The sequence below is a fragment of the Amblyraja radiata genome, chromosome 24, assembly GCF_010909765.2.
Source record: "Amblyraja radiata isolate CabotCenter1 chromosome 24, sAmbRad1.1.pri, whole genome shotgun sequence".
Classification (NCBI taxonomy): domain Eukaryota; kingdom Metazoa; phylum Chordata; class Chondrichthyes; order Rajiformes; family Rajidae; genus Amblyraja; species Amblyraja radiata.
The window spans coordinates 11,399,384-11,427,304 of NC_045979.1; the positions used below are offsets into that span (position 1 = coordinate 11,399,384).

A 27,921-nucleotide genomic window follows, 5' to 3' on the forward strand; every position below is an offset into this window, starting at 1 on the left:
AATGGAGAACCAATGATCAGAAGGGCATGAGATTTGGGGCTTATTTAAACCCTGGACTGTATTTCACTGTATTTCAATAAACATACTTTATTTGTAACCCTGCAGTGTTCTTCCTCCAACACTGATTAGAATCCTCAAAACCTGCATCACACCCAGAAAAGGAAAATGCCCTAATCTAAACAAAATTCAAAAGTGAATACCTATTTTTTTCTTTAGTTGCCAGTCTTGATAGTTTCTCCGATTTCCCAATAAAGCTATTCACATGGCGTTCAACTTAGAAGCTCATAAACACAACTGGTAGTAAATAAAGAGTCTAAAACATCCAATTCTCTTTCATGAACTTTATTGGGGGCTGAAATTCTACAGTCTAAAAATGAATGTGATGTCATTTGAAAAATTGATTTGTTCAGCAAGTATTCTAATTAAATTTTCATGAAATTGATGTTCTACATTTTTAAGTGGTAATTCTAATTATCCAAGAAATGAATTCAGGAGTCATGCTCATCAGTTGTCAACCAACATCTAGTTCATCACTCACTTATATAGTCCAGTTGAAATAACCATGATAACCAAGTAGAATTGAGCAGTTTGAAATACAATTCAAAGATTTCTGATTTGCTGCAATTATAACGTATGCTCAATCTCAGATATCATCAGCACTTCACAAGAATAAATCCACACGTTTTTCGTCTACTCAATGATACTTTAAATAGTTAATCTCAAGTTGAAAACAGGGCTTTTACATAATTTTGCAGATCTCAATTTTAAAATCACATCGCAACAATATCAACAATTTGATTCTGTTATATTTGATGATAAAGCTTCATGATTACTCTCCAATGTCTTCATAATATGTCTAACTGGGCATGTGTTTACTCAAATACTGTACGAAGACAAAGAGCCAGAATACAGAGAAAATTAAAGGCAAATTATTTTCTTAGTAACATTTAAGATCCACTACTCATTAGATTTTCCTACTCACGATACAGATGGATAAATCATTAACTTCTGTCCAAGTCTTTGAATTTAACAGGAATCATCTAGTTCATCACAGTTGTAATTTAGTAAGACGCCTGTAACTAGTAGCACTTGGCATATGCTGAAAAACCTCTGGCTAGTTTAGTTTTCTGCATTTCTGTAAATTACCAGGGGAACAAATTAAATACATGGTTTCAATATGCATCTGAAAAGTTGAATGATAGCTCAATAACTGATCTCTGGAATCAGATGAACTTCATTAGCTCAGTGTCAATAGACTCCCTTCATTGTATAAAAACAAATGCATCACCCTCATGTAAACTTTTGATTGCTATTCTGAAGGGAAACAAACTTCAGTTGAAATACATTACCGGAATATTCTATCCTGGACGTGCTACTACACATGAGATGCTGGTTCTGACAGCAGTCACCAATCTAAGAAGACAATCACCGTTACATCTATTAAAAGATTATCTTAATGTTACCCAAGATTTCTGAATTTTCTGGAACATGGTATCTCATTAGTGAATGATCAGTTATATTTCACAAACATACTAGATTTTGCTCATAGAAACAAAAATGTAATGTAGGACAATAGCAAGTTAGTATTTTCACAGCATCGTGATTCTGTTCCACATATATATCACTCCTAGTTGAAAATTTGACTTTGCTTTCCATGGTTAAAACGGGCTTTAAAAATAAAATTGGCAAATCATTTTCTATCATTGAATTAATCTACTAGTAAATCAATGTAAGCTTTGAACTAAACAGCCACAATTAAAGGCTTACTCCAACAATTTCACAAAAGATTCTTCGAACAATATATTAGCAATGTCCCAATAGTTCCCCAAAAGATTGAAAATGTATAAATATCTGAATTTTGTGCATCTGTAGTTCTATTTTAGAACCAATGGATCTACAAACTCTCAACTCTCAAATTGTTTTAACATGTATGCGCACATCTTAAAAATGTGTTTGCAGAAACACAAATACAAAGTACCTCATAAAATACCAATGAAGGATAATCGCAAAATCTTCACAATTATTTTCATACTTTGGTTTAAGTGCCTTTGCTGGAATGAACAATGCTCTAAGCTTCACATGGCAGCAAATTATATGCTACTAAACTTAATAAGGTGCCATGCACTGTGCAAAAAAATAGTATAATTTAATCTGTTAACCAGAACTACCCGAGCTGCTGCAATCCATGACATAGTATTGAATTTTATCTTGCTTAGTTGAGTTAAGGTTGATTTGGGATTGTATTTATTCTTTTCATTCTCAGATCAACAAAATCATTCAATTATCAACTATGTCTTTTAAGGAATGAGGCAGCTCGTTAAACGTAGCAAAGATTGATTCAAAACAAATCAAGCTCCACTTTTTTCCTCATTCAAAAACTGAACTATACCAAACTGAAACAAGATCCTCAGTTAACACGATCAGTCACTTTTAATGTTCTGAAAACTCTTCAGTAAAAAAAAGTGCCTTTCATGTTTTACGCACGTTTCTTATCAAAGAACAAGCAGCAAATTCTTAAATACACTCTGTTTGACATGAAGAAATGTATTGGCAATCCCACCTACAAAAATGTGATAGGATGAATGTACTAAATTCTTATCAGGATAATGTTAATCCACTTCAAAGTTTTGCAGAGATTCAAAAATATCCCAGATGTATTGAGTGGGTAAGGTTTCAGAATGCCAACATACAATTCAAATTTCAGCCTGCATTTTTTTTTTTTGCTTTTCCAAGTACAATTCAAAATTCTTTTGCACATTTCTAAAGTTGACTAAATAAATGGCAATCTAAATCACTTCATCAAATTACTCAAAACAAAACTAATGAGCTTCATGTTTAATCCATTTCTAATTGTCCAGAATTAGAACAGAGAGAATAGGAACTTCAGGACAATGTTCAATACAAAGGTTCTCTTTGTAAATAATTAAGTTCCAGCTCCAAAGTCTTCTTATGATTCATGATGATCATGATGCCCTTGGACATTTCACCATGGGTTTAATGGTAATGAAGTTCTATTTCTAGTTTGTGCAGAGAACTGCTTTCGCAATGATCTTTTGCGGAAATACATTAAGGGGAGCAATATTCTATTGGTTAAGAAAGAATGCAGATGCTGGAAAAATCGAAGGTAGACAAAAATGCTGGAGACCTGAAACGTTGTCTATTCCTTCTCTCCATAGATGCTGCCACACCCGCTGAGTTTCTCCAGCATTTTTGTCTACCAATATTTTATTGGTTACTATTAACAACAATTAAAAACCACTGCACACTCCATGAGTGTGTTATAAATGACAAGGGTACCCTGTGCCTACAACTTCCTACCCCTTGAACATCACTGCTAATATTTAAGTTTCATACTGTCCAAGTAAGAGAGAATCGATTCCTGCCGCGTCAAGCATTCTGCTAAATTTCTATGTATAAAATAATCAGAAACATCTAAAGTTGAACTGCCTTTTTATCAATTACAAGATTAGTTTTCCCTGATTCTCAGATCCAGGGTTCCAAATGGTGCTAACATTTCAGCCCTCAACATTTGCACTTCAGTTGCAAATACTTATGACGTATACAAATCACAACAGTCTACATTCCATAAGTCACTCCTCTAAAAACTGAACTCATTCTCCATATTAACATGCAATTCAATTTTATGTCCAATTTTTGCCTCTCAATTTTGCAATTGTTTTAAAGGAAAATAGTATTAAATACTAGCAGAAAAGGGATACTGTGGATGCCACCAGTCCAGTAAACGTACGCTATGCACAGGATCCAAGATAACTTGGAGTCCTTGGTCCTTTTTAGGCTTCTTGCCTTGTGGAAGTGGGGAGTCCTGAAATAGCATTCTGACACGATGGTGCCTCATATCAGTGCTCACGTTTATTGTAAACTGTAAAAGAAAAATAAACTTTAATTTTATCCCACTTTACCTAAACTAAGAAAGTTTAAACATACATTAGTTAATTAAATGCTTTAACTGCAATCTTGTAAGATAACCTTAAAAAATTGCAAGATACCAATATAAGGATGTTCAATAAATAGGAAGAACATGGCTATAAAGCAGCAGCTGAAATCAATGGTTAGAATTTGGATTTCCACAGATTCCCCAACAAAAGTCTCAGCCCAACAGAATTCCATGGTTCTTAAGCATAATAATTTGGGATACAATGTCAAATAATAAATGATTTTGTTTATGGAAGACATCTGCAAGATAAATATTCGTCACAAGATATTTTCCACAGATTAGTACAAGATAATTATTTTCTAGTCCATGCTTATATAAACATTATAATGTTCCCACATTTTTCTCACCCTGAAACAACAATAGTTGAGTGACAAATAATTAGACTATAGATGATTGAAAAAAGGGTTCTTACTTGAAAAAGTATCTGACCATACCTTACCCTAAAACCTTCCCGCACATTGTAGCCAGTGAATTAATCTATCTTTTATGTAGGTAACTACCCAATACCCAACATCCTTCCCCCCTCCCCCACCCCACACCTTTTCCAGCACTCGATCCTTTTTGTTAACCAGCATCTGCAGTTCCTTCAGACTTTAGTGATACAGCGTGGAAACAGGTTCTTCAGCCCAGCGAGTCCACACCGCCCCGCTATCACCCCGTACACTAGCACTTTCCTACACACTGGGGACAATTTACAGAAGCCAATTAATCTACAAACCGGCACGTCGTTGGGATGTGGAAGGAAACTGGAGCACCTAGAGGAAACCCACATGGTCACAGGGAGAATGTGCAAACACCCCATAGACAGCACCCGATGCCAGGATCGAACCCGGGTCCGTGGCGCTATAAGGCACCAACTCTACTGTTTCGCCACTGTGCCGCCTAGTGTGCCGCTTCAGTGTACGTTTCATTTTTCATATTTTGATTAATCTTATGGATGCATGTATGGCTACATTGTAATAGTTATCCAGGGTGGATGGGAGTTATCCAACTCCACCATACCCCCTTCACCGGCTGATGTGGTGCTGTCAATAATTGGTGCTGACGGGAAAGAAATCAAAGTGAATTTAAGCCACATAAATTACGTGTACTATTTAGCGTTGGAATACTTATTTAGAACATTCAACTTACCAATGTTAATGTCATTCCCATAACCACAGGTGTGAAGATGAAATTGAAAGTGGTGATCTGCAATAAGTAGCAGTCTTGGTCAGGGTTCTTGTGCACTTGTTCATATTGTCTAGGAAACTGAAGTCCATTTCGACAGCCATTCTTCAACTTAGGAGACTGATGGATACACATTATTGAAATTACTTGTAAATAAACCAAACACTACCAACAGACTCTTCTACTGCAAACAGTTCTGACAGCAAATATGGGAAGCAAAACAAAGCTTTAAAAGCAAAATAATTAATGAGGAATTAAATTTTAGCTTCTATAAAAAATATGCCAATTAAATATTAAATTCCATCAAAAAATTCTCAATTCTCATGAAGATGTTAATACTTTGTTGTGCGAGAAACCCACAGGTATAACTAACCCTCCGACAATCTATCAAAGTATCATGACCCTTCAATTAATATTTCCATGGTCTTTGGTAAAAATAAGAGTTTAGTCTTGCTTGCAACCAATATTTTCACCAAGTTACAGTTTCCATATAATGATAAGAAAACAAAAGGTAGTTTTTGCCTTCTAACCCAGAGAGGTCAAGGTCAATCTTATTATCCTCTACTCTAGACAAGGTGGGATCAGGCATGATTTGGTTCATTAAACTTGGAGCCTGCCTAAACAAATGAGAAAGGGGACAGGATGACTGAAATAACAAGTAATTCAAGACGTATACATGAAGTATACATCGGTGGGCGGCGCGACTCTCGTCGCAGCGGCCTCTGCAGTCCGTCTGTCTTTTTATTATTTTTTGTCTCGTTTGAATGTAGTTTTTATTTTTATTTTTTTGTGTATGTGTGTGGGTATGTGTGTGGGGGGGCGGGGGGTGGGGGAAACTTTAAAAATCTATCCCCTACATGGAGAACCCGACCTTTTCTCTGTCGTGTCTCCGTTGTCATTGGGGCCTAGCACCGTGGAGCGGCCTCCAGCAGGAACGACCTGGGGCTCCAGTCACGGAGCCTGCGGACCTACTCACCATCGCGGAGCTGGCCGAGTTCGGAGCGGGTGGAGCGGTGGTGGCGCGCTGCTGCGACCCGACCCCGGGGATTCGGAGGCTCCAACCGCAGGTCTGGCAGACAGGAACATCGGGAGCCCGCGGGTCCCTGCTGGGAGACCGCTTTTCGGGGCTTCTGCAACGGCGACTTCACCCGCCCGAGTTGTGGGGTCGAAGAGTACCTGGAGCGGGTCCTTACATCATCGCCCCGCGCGGCTTGGAATGGCTGCGGGACTTTGCTAGCACCCACCGGGGGCTCCAACAACAAGACTCGGAGTGCGGCCTTGCATCACCCGGCGCGGCGTAAATGGCCGCGGGACCATTACCATCGCCCACCGGGGGCTTTGACTCTGACATCGGGAGGGGAATGGGGAGTGCAGGGGAGAGATAAGTCTTTGCCTTCCATCATAATAAATAATAAATAATAAATTTTATATTTAATGGGCGCCTTTCATACAAAATCTCAAGGACACCTTACATAGTAAACATATAATCGGAATATAACAATAAGGACATCACAGAGACACAAATTAAAAACAGGATTCAATCCAAAAACAGAAAATCAAAAACACAATGTGAAGAGGGAGCAGCGGCAACCAATTCGTGCCAGCGTCCACTCTCTCTTCACGGCAGCCATCTTGGACACAGACCTACAAGACTACAAATAGACAAAAAAAATCATCCCCCCACAGTGGATAGCACTGTGGAGGAAGGTACAATGTCCAGTCCCCACCCCATGTTCACCCCAAAGTCAGGCCTATTGGGGCCACCGCAGTTGCCTCTACGGAGGCCCGATGTTCCTGGCCGTTTTCACCGGGTGGTCTTGCCCCGGCGTCGGGAGAGTCCTCTCGGCGGCTGGGCCACCTGGAACGGCCGCTTCCTGGTTGGAGCCCGCGGCTGCCGAAGCCGACAAGGCCGCGCCGGTTTGGAGCTCCCAGGCTCCCGTTGTTGAAGTCGGCGCCGCCTCTACGCTCCGCAAACCCGCAGCCCGGAGTTGTTGCTCTCGGCGGTCCAGCTCGCCAGAGCTCCAGCGCGTCGCCCCAGGCAAGGGATCGCCCGCTCCGCTCCGCTCCACAGCGCTCCGATGCTGTGCCGCCGCCGAGGCCGAGGTGCTGGGCGGTTCCCGCCAGGAAACGGCGCTCCAAGCCCGCAGGTAGGCCACGACGACGGATCGACGGGCAGCCCGGAGAAGAAGCTGCCTCACCGACCAGGTAGGGACCTAGAAATACAGTTGAGACCTACCCCCCACATTAAAAAGTCCATATCCCCAACAAACGAAAAACAGGACTCACTAAAAACTATTAAAAAAAACGAATTAAAACGGACGGCTGCTGGCTAGCAGCCGTTCACCAAGATGGCTCATTGTAAGACACAGAGGTGCCAAAAGACTGGAGTCCTTCATAGCGAGGAGGAGATGCGCTGTGATGGATGTTTGTGTAAATTGTGTTGTGTCTTGGTTCTTTCTTGTGTGTATGACTGCAGAAACAACATTTCGTTTGAACCTCAATGGGGTTCAAATGACAAATAAATTGTATTGTATTGTATTGTAAGTAATCTACCACAGAAATCGTTCTTACATTAGTTAAGTTCTAAAGGCCTGCCACTTATAGTTTTGCAATTTAATTTGGTCTCTTTGACAATCATGACTACCCCGGAAGTATATATTGTTTTAGTCTTTAGATTTTCCCATGCAAATGTTTTAACCAAAAATATATTGTCCTTAGGAAACGTCTAATAAAAACAAACTATTTCTCTATGGGAATAAATTTGGCTTAGCTAGGCATTTACAAACTATAGCTGCAAGTGGGAACTTAATTAATTAATAACTAAATTAACTCACACGAGTCCCCTTAATTTTTGGGACTATGCCATATAAGGATGCAGATTTTCATTTGGAAGTCGTAAAAGTGAGAATGCAGCTTCAACATAAACACAAACAGCTATAATATTGTTAAAATATTAAAAAATAAAAATATTCTGTATTTGGGCCAAACACTAATTATCATCTTAAAACTTCAGTGCATACCTGCTTTTTGAATTTATAGTTGAATTCCCATCTTTGGTCTGTTCTATTTCCACTTCCTTTTTTGCACCAGTACAGCAAGCACTAGAAACAACACAAGGTAGACACAAAATGCTGTAGTAACGCAGCGGGACAGGCAGCATCTCTGGAGAGAAGGAATGGGTGACGTTTCGGGTCGAGACCCTTCCTCAGACTGATGTCAGGGGAGTGGGCTGGACAGGGATAGAATGTAGACAGAGACAGTAAGACTGGCGGGAGAACTGGGAAGGGGGAGGTGATGGAAAGGGAGTGAAAGCCAGGGCTACTTGAAGTTAGAGAAGTCAATGTTCATACCGCTGGGGTGTAAGCTACCCAAGCAAAATATGAGGTACTGTTCCAACTTACGCTGGGTCTCACTCTGACAATGGAGGAGGCCCAGGGCAGAAAGGTCAGATTGGGAATGCGAGTTAAAGTGGTGAGCAACCGCGAGATCAGGTAGGTTAAGGCGGACTGAGTGGAAGAGTTCAGTGAAACAATCGCCGAGCCTGCGCTTGGTCTCGCCGATAGACAATTGACAATAAGTGCAGGAGCAGGCCATTCGGCCCTTCGAGCCAGCACTGCCATTCAATGTGATCATGGCTGATCATCCCCAATCAGTACCCAGTTCCTGCCTTCTCCCCATATCCCCTGACCACTATCTTTAAGAGCCCTATCTAATTCTCCCTCTGAGGCAGAGAATTCTACAGACTCACAACTCTCCGTGTGAAAAAGTGTTTCCTCATCTCCGTTCTAAATGTCTTACCTCTTATTCTTAAGCAGTGGCTCCCGGTTCTAGACTCCCCCAACATCGAGAACATGTTTTCTGCCTCTAGCGTGTCATAGAAACATAGAAAATAGGTGCAGGAGGAGGCCATTCGGCCCTTCGAGCCAGCACCGCCATTCATTGTGATCATGGCTGATCGACCCCTATCAATAACCCGTGCCTGCCTTCTCCCCATATCCCTTGACTCCACTAGCCCCTAGAGCTCTATCTAACTCTCTCTTAAATCTATCCAGTGACTTGGCCTCCACTGTCCTCTGTGGCAGGGAATTCCATAAATTCACAACTCTCTGGGTGAAAAAGTTTTTTTCTCACCTCAGTCTTAAATGACCTCCCCATTATACTAAGACTGTGGCCCCTGGTTCTGGAGTCGCCCAACATTGGGAACATTTTTCCTGCATCTAGCTTGTCCAGTCCTTTTATAATTTTATATGTTTCTATAAGATCTCCCCTCATCCTTCTAAACTCCAGTGAATACAAGCCTAGTCTTTTCAATCTTTCCTCATAGGACAGTCCCGCCATACCAGGGATCAATCTCCTGAACCTATGCTGCACTGCCTCAATCACAAGGATGTCCTTCCTCAAATTAGGAGACCAAAACTGTACACAATACTCCAGATGTGGTCTCACCAGAGCCCTATACACCTGCAGAAGAACCTCTTTACTCCTATACTGAAATCCTCTTGTTATGAAGGCCAACATTCCATTAGCTTTCTGCCTGCTGTACCTTTAAGCCAACTTTCAGTGACCGGTGTACAAGGACGCCCAGGTCTCGCTGCACCTCCCCCTTACCTAACCTAACCCCATTGAGATAATAATGTCCAAACCCTTAATAATCTTATGTTTCAATAAGATTCCCTCTCATTTTTCTAAACTCCAGAGTATACAAGCCCAGCAGCACCATTCTCTCAGCATATGACAGTCCCGCCATCCCTGGAATTAACCTTGCAAACCTACGCTGCACTCCATCAATAGCAATAATGTCCTTCCTCAAATTAGGGGACCAAAACTGCATACAATACTCCAGGTGTGGTCTCACTAGGGCCTTATACAACTGCAGAAGGACCTCTTTGCTTCTATACTCAACTCCTATTGTTATGAAGGCCAACACACTTTCTTCACTGCCTGCTGTGCCTGCATGCTTACTTTGATTGACTGATGAACAAGGACCCTCAGATCCCGTTGTGCTTCCCCTTTTCCCAACTTGACATCATTTGGATGACAATCTGCCTTCCTGTTTTTACGACCAAAGTGGATAACCTCACATTTATCCACATTAAACTGCATCTGCCCAATTCACCCAACCTGTCCAAGTCACCCTGCATTCTCATAGCAACCTCCTCACAGTTCACACTGCCACCCAGCTTTGTGTCATCTGCAAATTTGCTAATGTTACTTTGAATCCCCTCATCAAAATCATTGATGTATATTGTAAATAGCTGTGGTCCCAGCACCGACCCTTGCGGTACTCCACTAGTCACTGCCTGACATTCTGAAAGGGACCCGTTAATCCCTACTCTTTCTTTCCTGTCTGCCAACCAATTTTCTATCCATATCAGTACTCTACCCCCAATACCATGTGCCCTAATTTTGCCCACTAATCTCATATGTGGGACCTTATCAAATGCTTTCTCAAAGTCCAGGTACACTACATTCACTGGCTCTCCCTTGTCCATTTTCCTAGTTACATCCTCAAAACATTTCCAGAAGATTAGTCAATCATGATTTCCCCTTCGTAAATCCATGCTGACTCGGACCAATCCTGTTACTGCTATCCAAATGTGCCGCTATTTCATCTTTTATGATTGACCAGCATCTTCCTCACCACCGATGTCAGACTAATTGGTCTCTAATTCCCTGTTTTCTCTCTCTCCCGCCTTTCTTAAAAAGTGGGGTAACATTAGCTACCCTCCAATCCACAGGAACTGATCCTGAATCTATAGAACATTGGAAAATTATCACCGATACATCCATGATTTCTAGAGCCACTTCCTGAAGTACCCTGGGATGCAGACCATCAGGCCCTAGTGATTTATCAGTCTTCAGTCCCATCATTCTACCCAACACAATTTCCTGCCTGATGTGGATTTCCTTCAGTTCCTCCATCACCCCAGATCCTCTGACCACTAGGACATCAGGAAGATTGTTTGTGTCCTCCTTAGTGAAGACGGATCCAAAGTACCTGTTCAACTCCTGCTATTTCCTTGTTCCCCATAATAAATTCACCTTTTTCAGTCTTCACGGGTCCAACTTTGGTCTTAACTAATTTTTTCCTCTTCACAAAGAAGCTTTTACCATCTTCCTTTATATTCTTGGCTAGCTTACCTTTGTACCTCATCTTTTCTCCCCGTATTGCCTTTTTAGTTATCTTCTGTTGCTCTTTAAACATCACCCAATCCTCTTTCTTCCCGCTCATCTTTGCTACGTTGTACTTTTCTTTTGTTGTTCCACTGTCATCCATGCTGGGGTATCTTTCCAGTCAACTTTGACATGCTCCTCCCTCATGGCTCAATTGTTCCCTTTATTCAACTGTAACACTGACACCTCCGATTTAACCTTCTCCCTCTCCAATTATAGATTAAACATGACCATATTATGGTCACTACCTCCAAATGGCTCCTTAACCTCAAGTTCCTTTATCAAATCCAGTTCATTACATAACACTAAATCCAGAATTGCTTTCTTCCAGGTAGGCTCCAATACAAGCTGTTCTAAGAATCCATAACGGAGACACTCCACAAACTCCCTTTCTTGGGGTCCAGTACCAACCTGATTTTCTCACTCTACCTATATGTTGAAATCTCTCATAACAACCTTAGCATTACTTTTACTACATGCCAATTTTAACTCCTGATTCAACTTGTACCCTGTTCAACTTGTATAGAAGTTGCACCTGGAACAGCGGATACAGTAGATGAGGTTGGAGGAGGTGTAAGTGAACCTCTGCTTAATCAGAAAAGACTGTTGGAATCCTTGAATGGAGTTGGGGGGGGGGAGGTAAAGGGACAGGCGTTGCATTTCCTGCGGTTGCAGGGGAAAGTACCTGGGGACGGGGTGGTTTGGGACAAGTTGATCAGGGAGTTGCGGAGGGATCGGTCTCTGCGGAAGGCAGAAAGGGGTGGTGATGGGAAGATGTGGCCAGTAGTGGGATCCCGTTGGAGGTGGCAAAAGTGTTGGAGGATTATATGCTGTATGCGACCACTGATGGGGTGGAAGGTGAGGACAAGGAGGACTCTGTCCTTGTTGCGAATGGGGGGAGGGGGAGCAAGAGTGGAGCTGTGGGATTTCAAGGAGACCCTAGTGAGAGCCTCATCTATAATGGAAGAGGGGAACCCCCGTTTCCTAAAGAATTAGGACATCTCCGATGATCTAGTATGGAAAACCTCATCCTGGGCACAGATGCGGTGTAGATGGAGGAATTGAGAGTGGGGGATAGAGTCTTTACAGGAAGCAGGGTGGGAAGAAGTGTAGTCTAGATAGCTATGGGAGTCAGTAGGTTTGTAATAGATGTCAGTCAAAAGTTTCTCTCCTGTGATGGAGACGGTGAGATCCAGAAAAGGCAGGGAGATGGCGGAGATGGCCCAAGTGAATTTGAGTGCAGGATGCAGTGAGTTCTGCATGTGTTCAGGAGGCAGCACCGATGCAGTCGTCAATGTAGCGGAGGTAGAGTTCGGCCATTAGTTTACGCCTGGAACAGTGAATGTTCGACGTACCCTACATTGAGGCAGGCATAGCTGGGGCTCATGCAAGTGCCCATAGCTATGCCCTGGATTTGGAGGAAGTGGGACGAGTCGAAGGTTGGTGAGGGTAAGGACCAGGGGGGAGGAGAGTATTAGTAGACGGAAATTGGGTGGTTCTGCGTTCGAGGAAGAAACGGAGGCCTTTAAGACCTTCCTGCTGGGGGATGGAGGTGCAGTGACTAGACATCCATGGTAAAGATGAGGGAGTGGGGGCGTGGTAAACGGAAGTCATTGAAGAGACGAAGGGCATGTGAGGTGTCTTGGACATAGGTAGGGAGGGATTGGACCAGAGGGGATCGGATAGAGTCAAGGTATGTGCAAATTAATTCGGTGGGACATGAACAAGCAGAAACAATGGGTGTCTCCGGACAGTAGAAAGAACACATTTGCTTATGCTCAATAGTCAAATATTTAACACGACACATTAGTTATTAAAATTCACAAAGCTTGTAAGTAATTGGAAGGGTAAACAATGGAAAATTACAACTTCAATGTGATTTTTTTTTTGCGCGGCTTGACAGAGATGATTGTCTTTGTGCTGCAGACTCTAAAACCATTGGGCAGAGTCTCAAAATAAGGGGACATCTATTGAGGACCAAGGTGAAAAATGTTTTCACCCAGGGGTTAATGAATTTTCTATGAGAAAGTTATGGAAGCTCAATTAGTGTATATTTAAGTCAAAGATCAAATGATTTTCGGATATTAAAGGAATCAAGGGATAGAATTCAAGAAAGTGGCAGACATAAAATATTTGCCATGAAATCAGGTGCAATGCATCAAACAGATTATGTCTGATGTAGAAAGACTGGGAAAGCTGAATTTCACAATTCTTTGTGCAACACTAATCCTGTTAAGAGTAACTTTGGTTTGTGTATTACAAGCTTTCTAACTTTACCAATCCAAGCAATGGCAAATTACAGGACACTTACACTGCAATTCTGCAACGTGGTTGGAGTCGACTCTGGAATTGATGGTTTCTCTGACAGACGAGAATGAAATGGCTCATACATGAGGTACAAAGAACGAATTACACAGGCTCGCAGCGAACTCAACCTTCCTATGACCTCACGTTGCAAACGTTCAGGCAAGTACACATCTGAACAGTAATATCTACAAATGAAGAGCGATTATGGATTAGTTAAGAGCATTGTAAATTTTCCTTTGATATTGACACGTTAAAAATAATAGATTGAGATACATTTACAGTGAACCTTGAAGCAATAGAAAGATGGAAGAAAAAAAACCATATTGAATGTTACTCAGATGTTTATTTATAGGTTTAGAGTACAATGCAGTTTATTAATATTTTATAATCTCATATTTCAATAAAAGACTGCTTTATCAGATTTACCAAACCAATCTCTACTCATCCTAAATTTACGTAACTGAAATTACCTAATTACAAATCAAAACTTTTAACGCAAATGAATTGATATTAACCACCATGCCTTACAAAGGTCAGACTAAATACTGCAATGCATAACGGAGATAACTGAAAAACGTTTTTAAATTCTAAATTTGCATCAAAAGAGTGCGAAGTGCATTGTCATAATGTATCCATTACTCACTGATCACAGAAAAATTGGGTTTAAATCATCTTCAACCCAATCTGCTTCCCATGGGCACCTCTTATGCTCTTCTGCAGTCACATGCTCCCTAGTGGTCAAGGCCTCAGTTCCAACACCTTCACCCTAATGATGACCTGGCCTCCATCTTTGACCCAGATATGTTCATCTCCATCCCAGAAATCCCATAATAATCTTTAAAAACTCAAGTTGACAAAATATCCATGCCACTACTTTTGAATGATAATCAGACATGAAACACTAGTGGCTGAATTTAAAAGTATTTAAAAATATAAAAAGTATTTAAAAAACACTACTGTTAATTAAAATTGTAAAAATACAATAAAATAAAAAGTATAATGAATTGAGCTTAACCAATTTTTTTTAATAAAGGTTAATAACCACAATAAATGAGGTTACATGTGGTTAAATAGTACCTGTGATACTATTGCTGGGATACAACTGAGGCATCAGATAAAAAAAGAGCATCCAGCCCCTCAGTTCAGAACATTATGAAAATCCTAAGTACTTAATGACAAATCCAGGGATCGTGGTCAGGTGTGTGTTCAATGCTTCCACACTGCAGGACACATGTTCCATAACAAGATGAAAAGTGCATTGCAGCTAGTCAGCTGTTCTCTGTTCAATACCAAAGAAATGAATAGTGTCTGTAGCCAAGCCCACAAAAATGCATTTAACTGTAAAAGATCTAGAACTAATAGGATCAGGTGGTTCTACTGTAAAGGCAGTTTTGTGACACTATCATAAAAAATGACCAAACTACAAAACCCAGCTTGCCAGGAGAAACTATGGGACTTGTAAAAACAGACTGAGATTAAAGGAATCCAGTAGCAGGGATTCACAAAGACAAAAATACAATTGAGTATATACACATTTAAGGGAATAAGTAAAATAAATGAGACAATGATAGCATATGTTTGTTGGGATATAGCTCCCCTCTTCGCTAAGTCTGTGGCCTCCCTGATCTCTAAATTTACAAATTAACATGACAACCATGGTTTCAAAAGTCTGGATGTTTTCATAAGCCTTTGGAAACATTAGTCAATATTTGCGAAAATGAAGTCCATCACCCTTTCAAAGTGCTTATAAATGTGGAGCATTTTTTTGTGGTCAAATTATCAAATAGGATGACCCAAGCATGAGAAATTACCATATTTTGTACTCAGCCCAAAGAGACAAGATTAAGATAGCACCAATAGAATCAATAGTGGGGGAAGAAGGGGCATTACAAAAATCACGACGCATTTGATCTTCTATACATAAGGAACTATAGTTCAAGTGATCACTGGTGTAAATTAAGTTTGAAAGAGTTCAATTGTGCGTGTGCACAAAACCTAAAGTTAAGTGGATAGTAGATTGTTCTTATCTGTTGTATCTTGTGAGCCTTGACTAGCATTACTGCCTGGTTGGGTTTGGGTCAAGTTCAGTTACACATCATCTGCCTACACGTGAAGTTACCAAGTAGGGTGGGGGGGAAAAAAGAGTATCAATATAAGTCAGTAACATTCGTAATGATGATCATGTGACAGGTGATAGCATTTCAAATGAATTGTTCAGAGTGGAAGCGGGCATGAAGAACATTGAAGAAATTCAGTTCTACTCATGACAAACGGATCTTGACAACTGCTTTACGGTAGGCCTGGAGATTGCCTGATGTAATTGGTTATAAATAGCTTAGTTGATGGAATTACATGCTGTAAACCCTCGTTATAGTGGACCATGGGAGAGGGGGAGAGCGGGAATAGTGTTCGTTATTGCCAATTGACGCCACAAACCAAGTAAGGTATTATCATTTATAAGCAGTAGAAACAAACAACTGCAGCTGCTGGTTAACACACGAAAGGATATAAAGTGTGAGAGTAAATCAGCGGGTCAGGCAGCATCTCTGGAGAACATAGATAGGTGAAGTTTCACGGTCCAGAACTGGGCATGGAATCCTGGTGAGTTGAAGGCTCTGGCCTGCTGGCAGTCGTGGGAAAGGAGAGGATCGGCAGAGACATTGCTCATGGTCCACAGGCGGCCAGTGTGCAGGTAAAGGCCAGCGGTGGCGGGCGCAGCATGGAAGCGAGCTGGCGGTGTCGACAGAACACCCAGCCCGGCTGCAGCGCGAGCCGGGGAGTGACGTGGGCAGCTGGGGATGCGAGTGGCCAGGGAGTTGGAGCTGGGGCTGTAAACGGCCAGGGAGGCAGTGCGAGCCAAAGGTGGCCTGGGCTGCTGGGGTTATAAGCGGCAAGGGAGACAATGCAAGCCGGAGGTGGCATCAGCAGACATTTGTAGGTCTTTCCGCTATAACCAAATCCATTATAAGAGATCCGTTAAAACGAGGGTTTGCTGTATTTGAAATTCGCCATGGATTGACATTCATAGATAACTTGATCCCAACGGTGCAACCTTGAAAGGGATGAGAAGGTGTAAATGGTGCAGAGAAGTTAGTGCAGGGATAAATACAATGCCTTAGGTTTTGCCATTAATAAATTCAAATAAATTTTAGCATATCAACTTATCATAAACCTTGAAACTAAAGCAAAAGGTGAATGTGGGAACCTAGGAAAATGGTTTATGTGCAGAACTTATCATGAAAATATTCACCATTGCAGCACTTTGATATCAATTCAAAGCAATGAACTATGGTTAACAAAGATGAGTTGAATGAGACATCTTCAAATGGGGTTTGTAGCAATGTTACAAAATTTTGAGATTTTAAAAATCAAGTCTGTAATTTATCCCATCAGATAAAGCATAAAAATAAGTTTAATTTGACACCTAATTCACTTTCATATCTCAAGTATTTAAAAAGTTATGGCCATTTTCATACTCGGAAATGAGCATCTTGTTCCCTATTGATTTTCTATAGACATAACAAAAAAGTTGTGATCGTGAACAGTCAAAAGCCCATAACTTTCTTAAAAATTAAGAGAACTGAATGAAATTTTCAGTTATCATAGATTGAAGCATTCTGAAACAAATATAAAATAATCTTACTTGGGTGACCTGAAATTAAAGCATATAATTAGTTAGTTACCTAATTGTAGCTAATTTCAGACTTCAATTACTAGATCTAAACATCTATCCATTTCTTAATAAATGATTAACATTTTTAAATAGCCTAAATGTCCAAATAATATTCACAAATAATTCACAATAAAACATGATTTTTAAATCTCATTTACATTAATTTATAGGCCAAATGGAAGGAATTCAGTGTTCAATTGCTGTAAATAAATGCCCATTTAAATCAGCTTTCCAGTGGGTCTCTGTGGAACGCGCTGGTTTAGAACGTTCACATTGCGGTAGATTTGTGCCCCAAATGCCCAGAAAAATACTGCGCGATATAATGGGCCCAAAATGAGCTACTCGCAATATTAAACTTTGTATAAAGGGATCTTTAGAAGCCCTTTTTAATGTAAAAATATACAACCTACCTTCTGTGGTTTGCTTTATGAGACCCTGCGGTTGCTGGCGGTCGCGGGTTTAGAGATTGATTTTTAAACTACTATAACTATTATTCAAGGCCTTTAAACCTAATAATAGCTTTTGCGACGGGGTCTTCCAGCGATTTTTCGTTAATAATTAACTAGGCTGAACATCTTCGATTTGAACAGCCTAGAGAAAATCGCGTTTTAAACCCGCCCCCTCTAAACGGCGCCAAAATCGCGGACACCCGCAGCGGCAGATTTTCAAAGACGCTTCAGGTAGGCTTTGCAACATACCTAGGGTTTGCATGTTTCCTGGCCTGCACTGAATGGTTGAGCATATTATTTTAAAATGGGGCGCACGCTCCATTTGTAAAATGGATACCTTCACATCCTTTAATGCAGTGCTTCTTAAACTATTTCAGTCATTCACCCTTGAGACTTTATCACAAAATTTCATTCACCCACGACTAAATTTTCTTATGTTTTTTGGTAATTTTCGTCTTTTTCTCGCTTGTGTATAATTATATATATAATTTATTTTGTCACATGGGCGAAAAACATAAATTAACTCATTTCTTAAGTGTTTTTTTATTCAACTTTTTGAACATCCTAAAAATATGTAAAGAAAACTAGGAGTGGAAAAAAAAAGTTTAATTACCACTGAAGTTGGAAAATAATTATATTAGAATGATAAAAAACCATTCCACCCTCAACACTGAACTTCAGCCCAATCCTACCCTTTCGGGCTTTGATTACTGCACTTTCTTTTCCTTGGAAAACTAGCTTAAAAAAACCATGGAGCATGTGATTTAATACATTGGTATCCAACTAATATAACTTTCTATAACTCCCCCCGACGAAAGCTCACAATACCACCAAATATCAACTTGCCATATTTGATTTTCTTCTCTCCACAAGCTGGATCTTCCAAATCCAGATATATATTTTAAAGGTACACAAAATTGCTGGGGAAACTCAGCGGGTGCAGCAGCATCTATGGAGCGAAGGAAATAGGCGACGTTTTGGGCCGAAACCCTTCTTCAGACTGATGGGGGGTGGGGAGAAGGAAGGAAAAGGGGAGGAGGAGGAGGAGCCCGAGGGCGGGCGGATGGGAGGGTGGGAGGAGACAACTAGAGGGTTAAGGAAGGGGAGGAGACAGCAAGGGCTAGCAAAATTGGGAGAATTCAATGTTAATGCCATCCGGACGCAAGGTCCCCAGACGGAATATGAGGTGCTGTTCCTCCAATTTCCGCTGTTGCTCACTCTGGCAATGGAGGAGACCCAGGACAGAGAGGTCGGATTGGGAATGGGAGGGGGAGTTGAAGTGCTGAGCCACCGGGAGTTCAGGTAGGTTATTGCGGACTGAGCGGAAGTGTTCGGCGAAACGATCGCCCAACCTACGCTTAGTCTCCCCGATGTAAATCAGCTGACATCTAGAGCAGCGGATGCAGTAGATGAGGTTGGAGGAGATACAGGTGAACCTTTGTCGCACCGGGAACGACTGCTTGGGTCCTTGAATGGAGTCGAGGGGGGAGGTGAAGGGACAGGTGTTGCATTTCTTGCGGTTGCAACGGAAAGTGCCCGGGGAGGGGGTGGTGCGGGAGGGAAGGGAAGAATTGACGAGGGAGTTGCGGAGGGAGCGGTCTTTGCGGAAGGCAGACATGGGGGGAGATGGGAAGATGTGGCGAGTGGTGAGGTCACGTTGGAGGTGGCGGAAATGGCGGAGGATTATGTGTTGTATTTGCCGGCTGGTGGGGTGAAAGGTGAGGACCAGAGGGACTCTGCCCTTGTTGCGAGTGCGGGGATGGGGAGAGAGAGCAGTGTTACGGGGTATGGATGAGACCCTGGTGTGAGCCTCATCTATGGTGGCGGAGGGGAATCCCCGTTCCCTGAAGAACGAGGACATTTCCGATGCCCTGGTATGGAATGTCTCATCCTGGGAACAGATGCGGCGTAGGCGGAGGAATTGGGAGTAGGGGATGGAGTCTTTACAGGGGGCAGGGTGGGAAGACGTGTAGTCCAGATAGCCATGTGAGTCAGTGGGTTTGTAATGTATGTCGGTCAGGAGTCTGTCCCCTGCGATGGAGATGGTGAGGTCAAGGAATGGTAGGGAAGTGTCGGAAATCGTCCAGGTGTATTGGAGTGCCGGATGGAAGTTGGTGGTGAAGTGGATGAAGTCAGTCAGTTGTGTGTAGGTGCAGGAGGTGGCCCCAAAGCAGTCGTCAATGTAACGGAGGTAGAGGTCGGGGATGGGGCCCTGGTACGTCTCGAACAAGGATTGTTCAACGTACCCGACAAAGAGGCAGGCGTAGCTAGGGCCCATGCGTGTGCCCATAGCTACGCCTTGTGTTTGGAGGAAATGGGAGGAGTCAAATGTAAAGTTGTTGAGGGTGAGGACCAACTCCGCTAAGCGGAGGAGAGTGTCAGTGGCTGGGTATAGGTTGCGAAGGGTTTCGGCCCGAAACGTCGCCTATTTCCTTCGCTCCATAGATGCAGCTGCACCCACTGAGTTTCCCCAGCAATTTTGTGTACCTTCGATATTCCAGCATCTGCAGTTCCTTTTGAACACTATATATTTTAAAAGTTGTGCTACTGTCCTGACATGAATATGTCACGTGCATGCTCAAAACATCATCATAACATTGTCTGTTGCTCAGTTCTGAATATCTAGCGCCCCCCCCCCCCCCCAACCAGGGGTAAAAAAAAAAATTAAGAGAAAAATTATTAGAATTTTTCTAGTTTACATAAAGTTAGTAAACAACTGTCTTAGAACTTAGAATTAGATTATTAGAAACAATGTTTTCTTATTGTGTATGTTTACCACAAATAAATGACAAGCAGTATACTTCTATATTTACATGTATGTTTTTCATCATCAATGACTAGGATGTTCCTGTACTCCTGTGACAAGTTTCTCAATCCGTTATTTGGATTTCAGTTCTACCAAGGATTTTGTAGCCATAACTGATATACCGGATATGCTGACCTTAATGTTTGAACACAATGACCCACGTGCTGTTCCCACGCTACCCTGGCCGTGTCTGCAGCAGTGTTGGTGTAACCAGGGTTACCAAATCAAACTCACAAAATACTGAAGCCGCAAGAATAGAAAATGCAAAATATCACTGTAAGAAAATGACACAATCTAACTTTAGATCGCCTAAAAACAGGGCTCAATTCTCCTTAATATAGCTAGAATTCAAGTTGCTTGATGGAAATAAGTGCTGGTAGATTGAAGTACAGTAAATATATATAGAATTCTGGTTCTAGCAGACAAATAGCTAAATTGGCAACACAAAGTAAAGTTACAGTTCAACAGTTACCTTCGGCGATCCTCCAGTGTGCCATTTATCCATTTATGATCCCACTAGTTCGTCTGGTCTTCACTAAAAGGTTATATTACAGTAAATTTGGGAAATATCCTGCTACTTTGAAATTAGAAAACCATAGGTAGAGAGAAAAACACATATCACATTTCTAGCTCCAATGCCATTAAAACCAATAAGAGCTTACTGACCACTTTAATGGCAATGCTTTTTTTAAGTATAGAAAAAAATATAAATATCTGAATAAATTAAATCATTCACCCCTCTAGTTTAATTCACCCCAAAATAATTTCATTCACCCTTGAGTGAACCATTCACCAGTTTAAGAAGCACTGCTTTAATGCATCGATAAAAAATGTCAGAATCAGCACCTAGAAACAGAAAATAGGAGGCCATTTGGCCCTTCTTTGTGATCATGGCTGATCAGTCACAATCAGTAAACCATGCCTGCCTTCTGCCCATATCCCTTGATTCTGCTAGCCCCTCGAGCTCTACCTAACTCTCTTTTAAATTCATCTAGTGAATTGGCCTCTACTGCCTTCTGTGGCAGAGAATTCCACAAATTCACAACTCTCTGGGCGAAAAAGTTTTTTCTCATCTCAGTTTTAAATGGCTTCTCCTTTATTCTTGGACTGTCGCCCCTGGTTCTGGACTCCCCTATCATTGGGAACATTTTTCCTGCATCTAGCTTGTCCAGTCTTTTATAATTTTATATGTTTCTATAAGATCCCCTCACATTCTTCCAAATTCCAGTGAATACAGGCCAACTCTTTCCAATCTTTCCTCTTATGACACTCCCGCCATCCCAGGGATTAACCTCGTGAACCTACGCTGCACTGCAAGGATGTTCTTCCTCATATTAGGATACCAAAACTGCACACAATACTCCAGATGTGGTAACACCAGGGCCCTGAACAACTGCAGAAGGACCTCTTTCCTCCCATACTCAAATCCTCTCGTTATGAAGGCCAACATGCCATTAGCTTTCTTCACTGCCTGCTGTACCTGCATGTTTACTTTCAGTTAACAATAATTTACAGAATTTAAAAAAAAAGTAATCAAAGAAACTCACCTCTTGTATAATCTGGTCCAAAATGCAGCTGTACAGGTAACAGCCCAGGCACTTTTACAAATTAGAGCAAACTTCACAATATCTTCAGGGCGTATGTAAGATGCCAGAAATAACCAAATATCTATAGGATACTGTTCTCCATAGTCCTCTGCACCCTCTAGTAGGAAAGGTAAAAATGGAGCTTATTACGGTAAATACAGTTATTCAATGGGACTGCAGATTTTCTGACAATATACTTTCCTTTTGCCACAATAATAACATTCATTATGGCCTGGATTACATCGGTTATTTGCATTGCTGACTAAATCACAAACTACCAATTGTGACTGTTTGGCACTTAGTTAGATACTTTGGATCACAATTTAAAAGACTATTCCTATTAATTTATATTTTCCTGAAGTATAATAGCCATTCCAACTTGGCACTTGAAATGTGGCACAAACAAAATAGATAGGAAATCCAATTCATGCACTTTGTTTTTTTAATGTATTAAGGCTATAGATTTTTTTTTAAATAGGAGGATGAAATACTAAGTATGGTTTTAAATGGCCTCTTATACCAAATGCACAAGCTCAAATTGTGAGGTGCATCACGCATATTTTCCCAATCCCATAAATCTGCAGTAAAATTGGCACAATTTAGATTACTTGTGATTTGGAGGTACAGTAAAATTAAGCATTAATAACTGATCACAATAAAAATTAGATTGAGACAACAGAACCATCAAAGGCCAAAACTTGTGGGAATGATTTATGTTCTTCGATAGATGTTTTACCTACAGTAAATAGTTTGTCAAAGAAGCACAACTTTAAGTGGCTAATGCAGAACTATAGTGGTACAAGATGAACCATTTAACCAGATTATCACTCAGACTAAATGCAGTGAAACCCAGATAACCCGGCATCCTCGATACTTTTGTGATACTAATATGACAGGTTTTTTCAGACTACTGGAAATTATTACTATTACAGGTGCACAACCTTTTATCCGAAAGCCTTGGGACCAGACACTTTTCGTAATTCGGAATTTGTCGGCCTTCGGAATGGAATTTTTTTTGCGTAGATTTTAATGTCTGGCTCAGTGGTAGAGTGCTCGGCTCATATCCGCAGGGTCGCGAGTTTGCGCCTTGATCCCGTCAGTTCCTCGATCGCGAGTTTGAGTCTTCAATGTAATTTTTTCTTGCAGAATAAATGTCTGTATGAAATGCAGTGTGTTGAATGAATTCCTGAATTTGTAAATGTGACCGCAGCATTGAATCACCTCTCGCACTCATGTCACCCTAGCGGGGCTACATGCCCTTAGGCGGCCTAAGGCGACATTTTCACACTCTTATATCCGTGTGCAGCAGAGGCGACGTGCGTTTGGCGCCAAACGTGAGCTTTGGTGTGCAGACGACATCCTGGAAAAAATGTCCGGTTTCTTCCAGGTAGGCGATATACCCTCCACTTCTCTTTTATGAAGGGGATTTAGTTCCCCTTTCTTCCAGGACCGACCGGAGGTTCCGCTGTCACCTCTGCGGGCCACCCTCGGTGAACGCTCACTCAACTTTGTCTTGGGATTCCTACTCTCCCGCGCAATGTACCCTCCACTTCTCTTTTATGAATGGGGATTTAGTTCCCCTTTCTTCGAGGACCGACCGGAGGTTCCGCTGTCACCTCTGCGGGCCGCCCTCGGTGAACGTCCTGTCTCCCTGTCCCTGGGATAGTAGGGGGCGATCAAACAGCACAATACCCCCTCCCCCTCCAACTCCAGAGGAATCCGCTCCCCGATGGGCCGCTACGGCGACAAGTTGCAGTTCGCCCACAGCCCGAGCTGCACCACCCCAAGAACAAGACGTACCTTGCACACCATCAGCTTCTGCCCCTACGGGGAGCGTGTTCCTCTGGAGTTGGAGCGGGGCTGGGCTGGAGTTGCTGATCTGGGATCTCCGTGCTTGCAGTGGGCCTGGGGGTCGGTGTCCCGATGAGGGGGCGCAGCTCGGGCTGTGGGCGAACTGCCACTTGTCGCCGTAGCGGCCCATCGGGGAACGGCTTCTGGTGGTCCTGATGTCTCCGGCCAGTTTGCAGTTTTCCTCTGGAGTTGGAACGGGGCTGGGCTGCTGCTGGCTGTGGGTCTCTGGGATCTCCGTGCTTGCAGTGGGCCTGGGGGTCGGTGTCCCGTTGGTCCTGACGTCTCCGGTGACTGGCACTGATTGCTGGCATTGCCGACTTGAAGACAGTGCAAAGCCCCCGCGCCGGTGCAATGAGCGGGGAGCTGGAGAGGGGAGGGAAGGGGTCACACACATGGCCGGGAAGCAGAGGGGTGTAGGTGGGGTGAAACTGAAGGGAGCGACAATCTGTTGCTCGATACACTGTGTATGGTGAGTCTACCGTGGGAACTTTTTAACTCAGCGGGCAGGCAGCAGCATATTGTCAATTATTAACCCTCCCGCGCAATATACCCTCACCTTCTCTTTTATGAATGGGGATTTAGTTCCCCTTTCTTCGAGGACCGACCGGAGGTTCCGCTGTCACCTCTGTGGGCCGCCCTCGGTGAACGTTTTCAAGGACCTTTCTTCAAGGACCGAAAAAATGTCCGTTATTCGGAGGTTTTCGTTATTTGGATCTTCGGATAAAAGGTTGTGCACCTGTATCCCAAAACACCTTTAATTTTACTTCAAAGATGTAGCACATTAGCATAATAGATTTCCCACGGGCTCCAGTGAGTTTAAAGAGAGCATGGAAAATGAGCCCTGGTGAGTTCCAGGGGAGTGTGGGAAACGTTGAATCAGATACTGAACTGGCAGGATTTACAAACAGTTTTACTGTCAAAATTATGAGATTAGACAGGGGTAGACATTGAATTAATTTGTATTCCTGAAATGTAATTTGGAGTACTGACGTTGGTTGGGAAAAGTAGGTAAAATAATACATATGAATCAAGTGTTTAGTCCCTCCATCACATTGATACTCAACAATGTTGCAGAATGGCAGAAGTAAAACGATCGACTCGAGAAGGTGACCAATTGCAAATTCAACGTGCAGAACAACGTAAACTACTGTATAATATAAACGGCAATTTTGGGTGGTGGTCAAGCTGACAACTCAGTTTGAACATTAACAGCACAAATTAAAATGCCAAAGGTTTTTTACTGCAATTAAAATACATCCAAAGGGTTCTAGGAAAAATATTCAGCAGAATTTGCAATCTCAATATTTAATTTTAGAGGCAAGTCCCACCTTGCTGTCTTTTACTTTTCTTTTTCCTAGAGATCTTCAACTCATTTGAGTGGCCATCAGCATCTACTTGATCACTGCTGTCACAGTCCAAACGATCCTCAACCACAGATGAAAGAGCTTCTTCTGTTACAGGGACTTGAGATGCCTCCAAACCACATAGTAACTTCACTAAAACAAAGACTAAAATTAGTATTTTGTGCTTGTTTGACATTAAGATGTACAGCACTGTGATTCTATGATATTGCAATGTATTTAATAACAACATGAGATATATTTTTTTTAAATTAGTGTTGGTATCAAAGTTTCAGTAATGCATAAAGGCAATGTTAAATCTACGTTAAGTATTTATGTTGGAAAAATGTATGTTGGAAAGAAAACCAAAGCAGTGCAATTTAAAATATTCCCTTCTCGGGTTCGATCCAGAATAAAATATCTGAAACTACAATAACAAATTTTGGAAGCTGTGGGGCTGCCACTAATGATGGACGGTAATGAAATACGATAAAATTAAACCATTTATCCAGAGCAACACATAAACATGTAAAATGTGGTAATATTTAAGCAAGGTCCTCTTGAAATTTAAGATTCCATTACATTATGCTTGGGGTGCAACTTTTTTTTGTCATTGTTATCACTGCTCAAAGCTACACTGCTCATTTCCCTACTTACTGTCACATATTAGTATACATCAGATACCAACTGATTTCTCCAGCCTGACAGCGAGAAGTGAAACCGTTCCCACTGCCCCACCCATCTCACAAAAGTTCAAAGTTCAAGTTCACATTTATTGCCACATGCACCAATTAAGATACAGTAGGATTTGATTTACCATGCAGTCATACAATCAAATGGAGCACAATACACAAAAGAATATAACATGAACATCTACCATAATGGAATCAACGTTCTTCACTGTGGTGGAAGGCAATAGTGTTCGGTCAGTTCTCCTCCTTTGTTCATCCGTGGTCGGGGCCGTAAACCCTCCGTAGTCGCCGCTACCGACGGCTCGATGTACAGGCCCTCTCATCGGGATGATCGAAACTCTGACGTTGGGACGGTCAAACGCACTCTTGGAGTGCCACTTTCCTACCGGAGACTGCGGCTTCAGGATGTTATAGGCCGCAGGCCGGCGGTCGGAGCTCTTCTCCGGCGATCCCCAGCAAGGGATCCCAGACTCCGGATGGTAAGTCCACGCCACGCCCGTGGCTAAAAGCTCCGCAGACCACAGCCCCATGATATCAAAGTCACCAGACCAGCAATCGGAGCACTACTTTCTGGCGACCCCCGGCATGGGTTCGCCTCCGCTCCGCCATGGAAAAGTCCACGCTGAGCCCGTTGCTGAGGCTCTGGGCCCGACTCCGGGAAAGGCCGTTCCAATCCAAGCAGTTAGGCCATGAGAAAGGAGGCGGAGAAGCGACATGGAAAAATAATCGCCTCTCCATGAGGAAGTGACCAAAAAGCGGTTTACCCCCCCCCCCCCCCCCCACCCCACATTAGACACACCGAGAGGCACCAAAACAAACACTTGGACACACTAAAAAAAAACACCAAAAAAGTCGAAATAACGAACACGCTGCTGGCGGGGCAGCTCACTCGCAGCGCCCCCAACCGACCAACAGGGCAGAGGTATTGAGTCCCAATCTAATCCTCACTGAGAAATGACAGTTGAGACAAAACAGAAGACAACTGACTCTTAACAAGAATCACAAATCAATATGAAATGCTTTTATTAACTAATATAAAATTTGATCCTCTAGCCTTCATCACCCTGAAATGAAGTCTACACAGTAACATAATTGATAACTTATTATTTCAAATTTTAGTCTGCCTTATCCACCTCTGTTGGAATTTTTTAAGTTAATCCTCAAAGTTAGGTAAATCCTAACAAATAAGTGTTCAGTGTCAAATCCAGTAAATCGTGAGGATCTTTTGGTTGCTCAGCTCTATTTCACAAGGCAATTGCATTTAGTAATGAGAACTTATGAAAGGAAATCTAAGAATGGCTTTGTAATAAATTAGTAGATAGTAATAATCCATTCCTGTTTTACGCATACCTATTCCAAATACACATCTGAACACACAGAATTTAAATCTGTGTGTGTATTGGTTCACGTTCACAGAACTAGTCTTGCTTGGCATCATTCTGGCAAGGAACTTGGAGTCATGACAAGGTTATATAAATCAGTTAGGAACACTCACTTATGAGTTCATCCATTATTTTATCTTTGTATTTTTGGTTATAGATTATATAAACAGATGTCATCTTCCCTCAAGAAAATCTTTTTGTTTTCATTGTGCATCTATAATCCACGAGGCTAGGTCCAATCACCTTGATGGATAGGAGGCTCACGGATTGATGTGGACAATGGGTGAGTTATGTTAACTTTACAAAACAGTTAGGTAATCAGAGGGCAAAGTTATTTCATATACACCTATGCCATTAAGCCACTCAAGAGCCACTCATGGACTAATCCCACCAGCATTAGAGCATTAGACTCAAGAATTATCTATTGCTGTTCATCAAAGAATTGCAACGTTATTCTGTTGTCTGATTCGAGAACTACAGATCCATTTGCAGAAACTATTTTCATGTGAGATAACTGCTTATTGATTTGAGTTTGTTTC

At 42.0% G+C, this 27,921-nt stretch overlaps 1 protein-coding gene across 2 annotated transcripts in view; it reads right to left on the bottom strand.

Moving 5' to 3' along the window:
• Positions 1-326: 326 nt before the first annotated feature.
• The window catches only part of tmem183a (transmembrane protein 183A), a 38,028-nt gene continuing 10,433 nt past the window's right edge, over positions 327-27,921 (bottom strand). Inside the window, exons 3-8 of one of the 2 annotated variants that reach the window (XM_033042426.1) lie at positions 25,297-25,464; positions 22,079-22,235; positions 13,608-13,788; positions 8,143-8,223; positions 5,087-5,242; positions 327-3,880 (exon numbers count right to left, since the gene is read on the bottom strand). In XM_033042426.1, coding sequence (XP_032898317.1) covers positions 3,695-3,880; positions 5,087-5,242; positions 8,143-8,223; positions 13,608-13,788; positions 22,079-22,235; positions 25,297-25,464 — 929 coding nt within the window. In that variant the 3' untranslated portion in view covers positions 327-3,694. The remainder of the gene's footprint in view (positions 3,881-5,086; positions 5,243-8,142; positions 8,224-13,607; positions 13,789-22,078; positions 22,236-25,296; positions 25,465-27,921) is intronic. The other variant, XM_033042427.1, reaches the window with a different exon arrangement.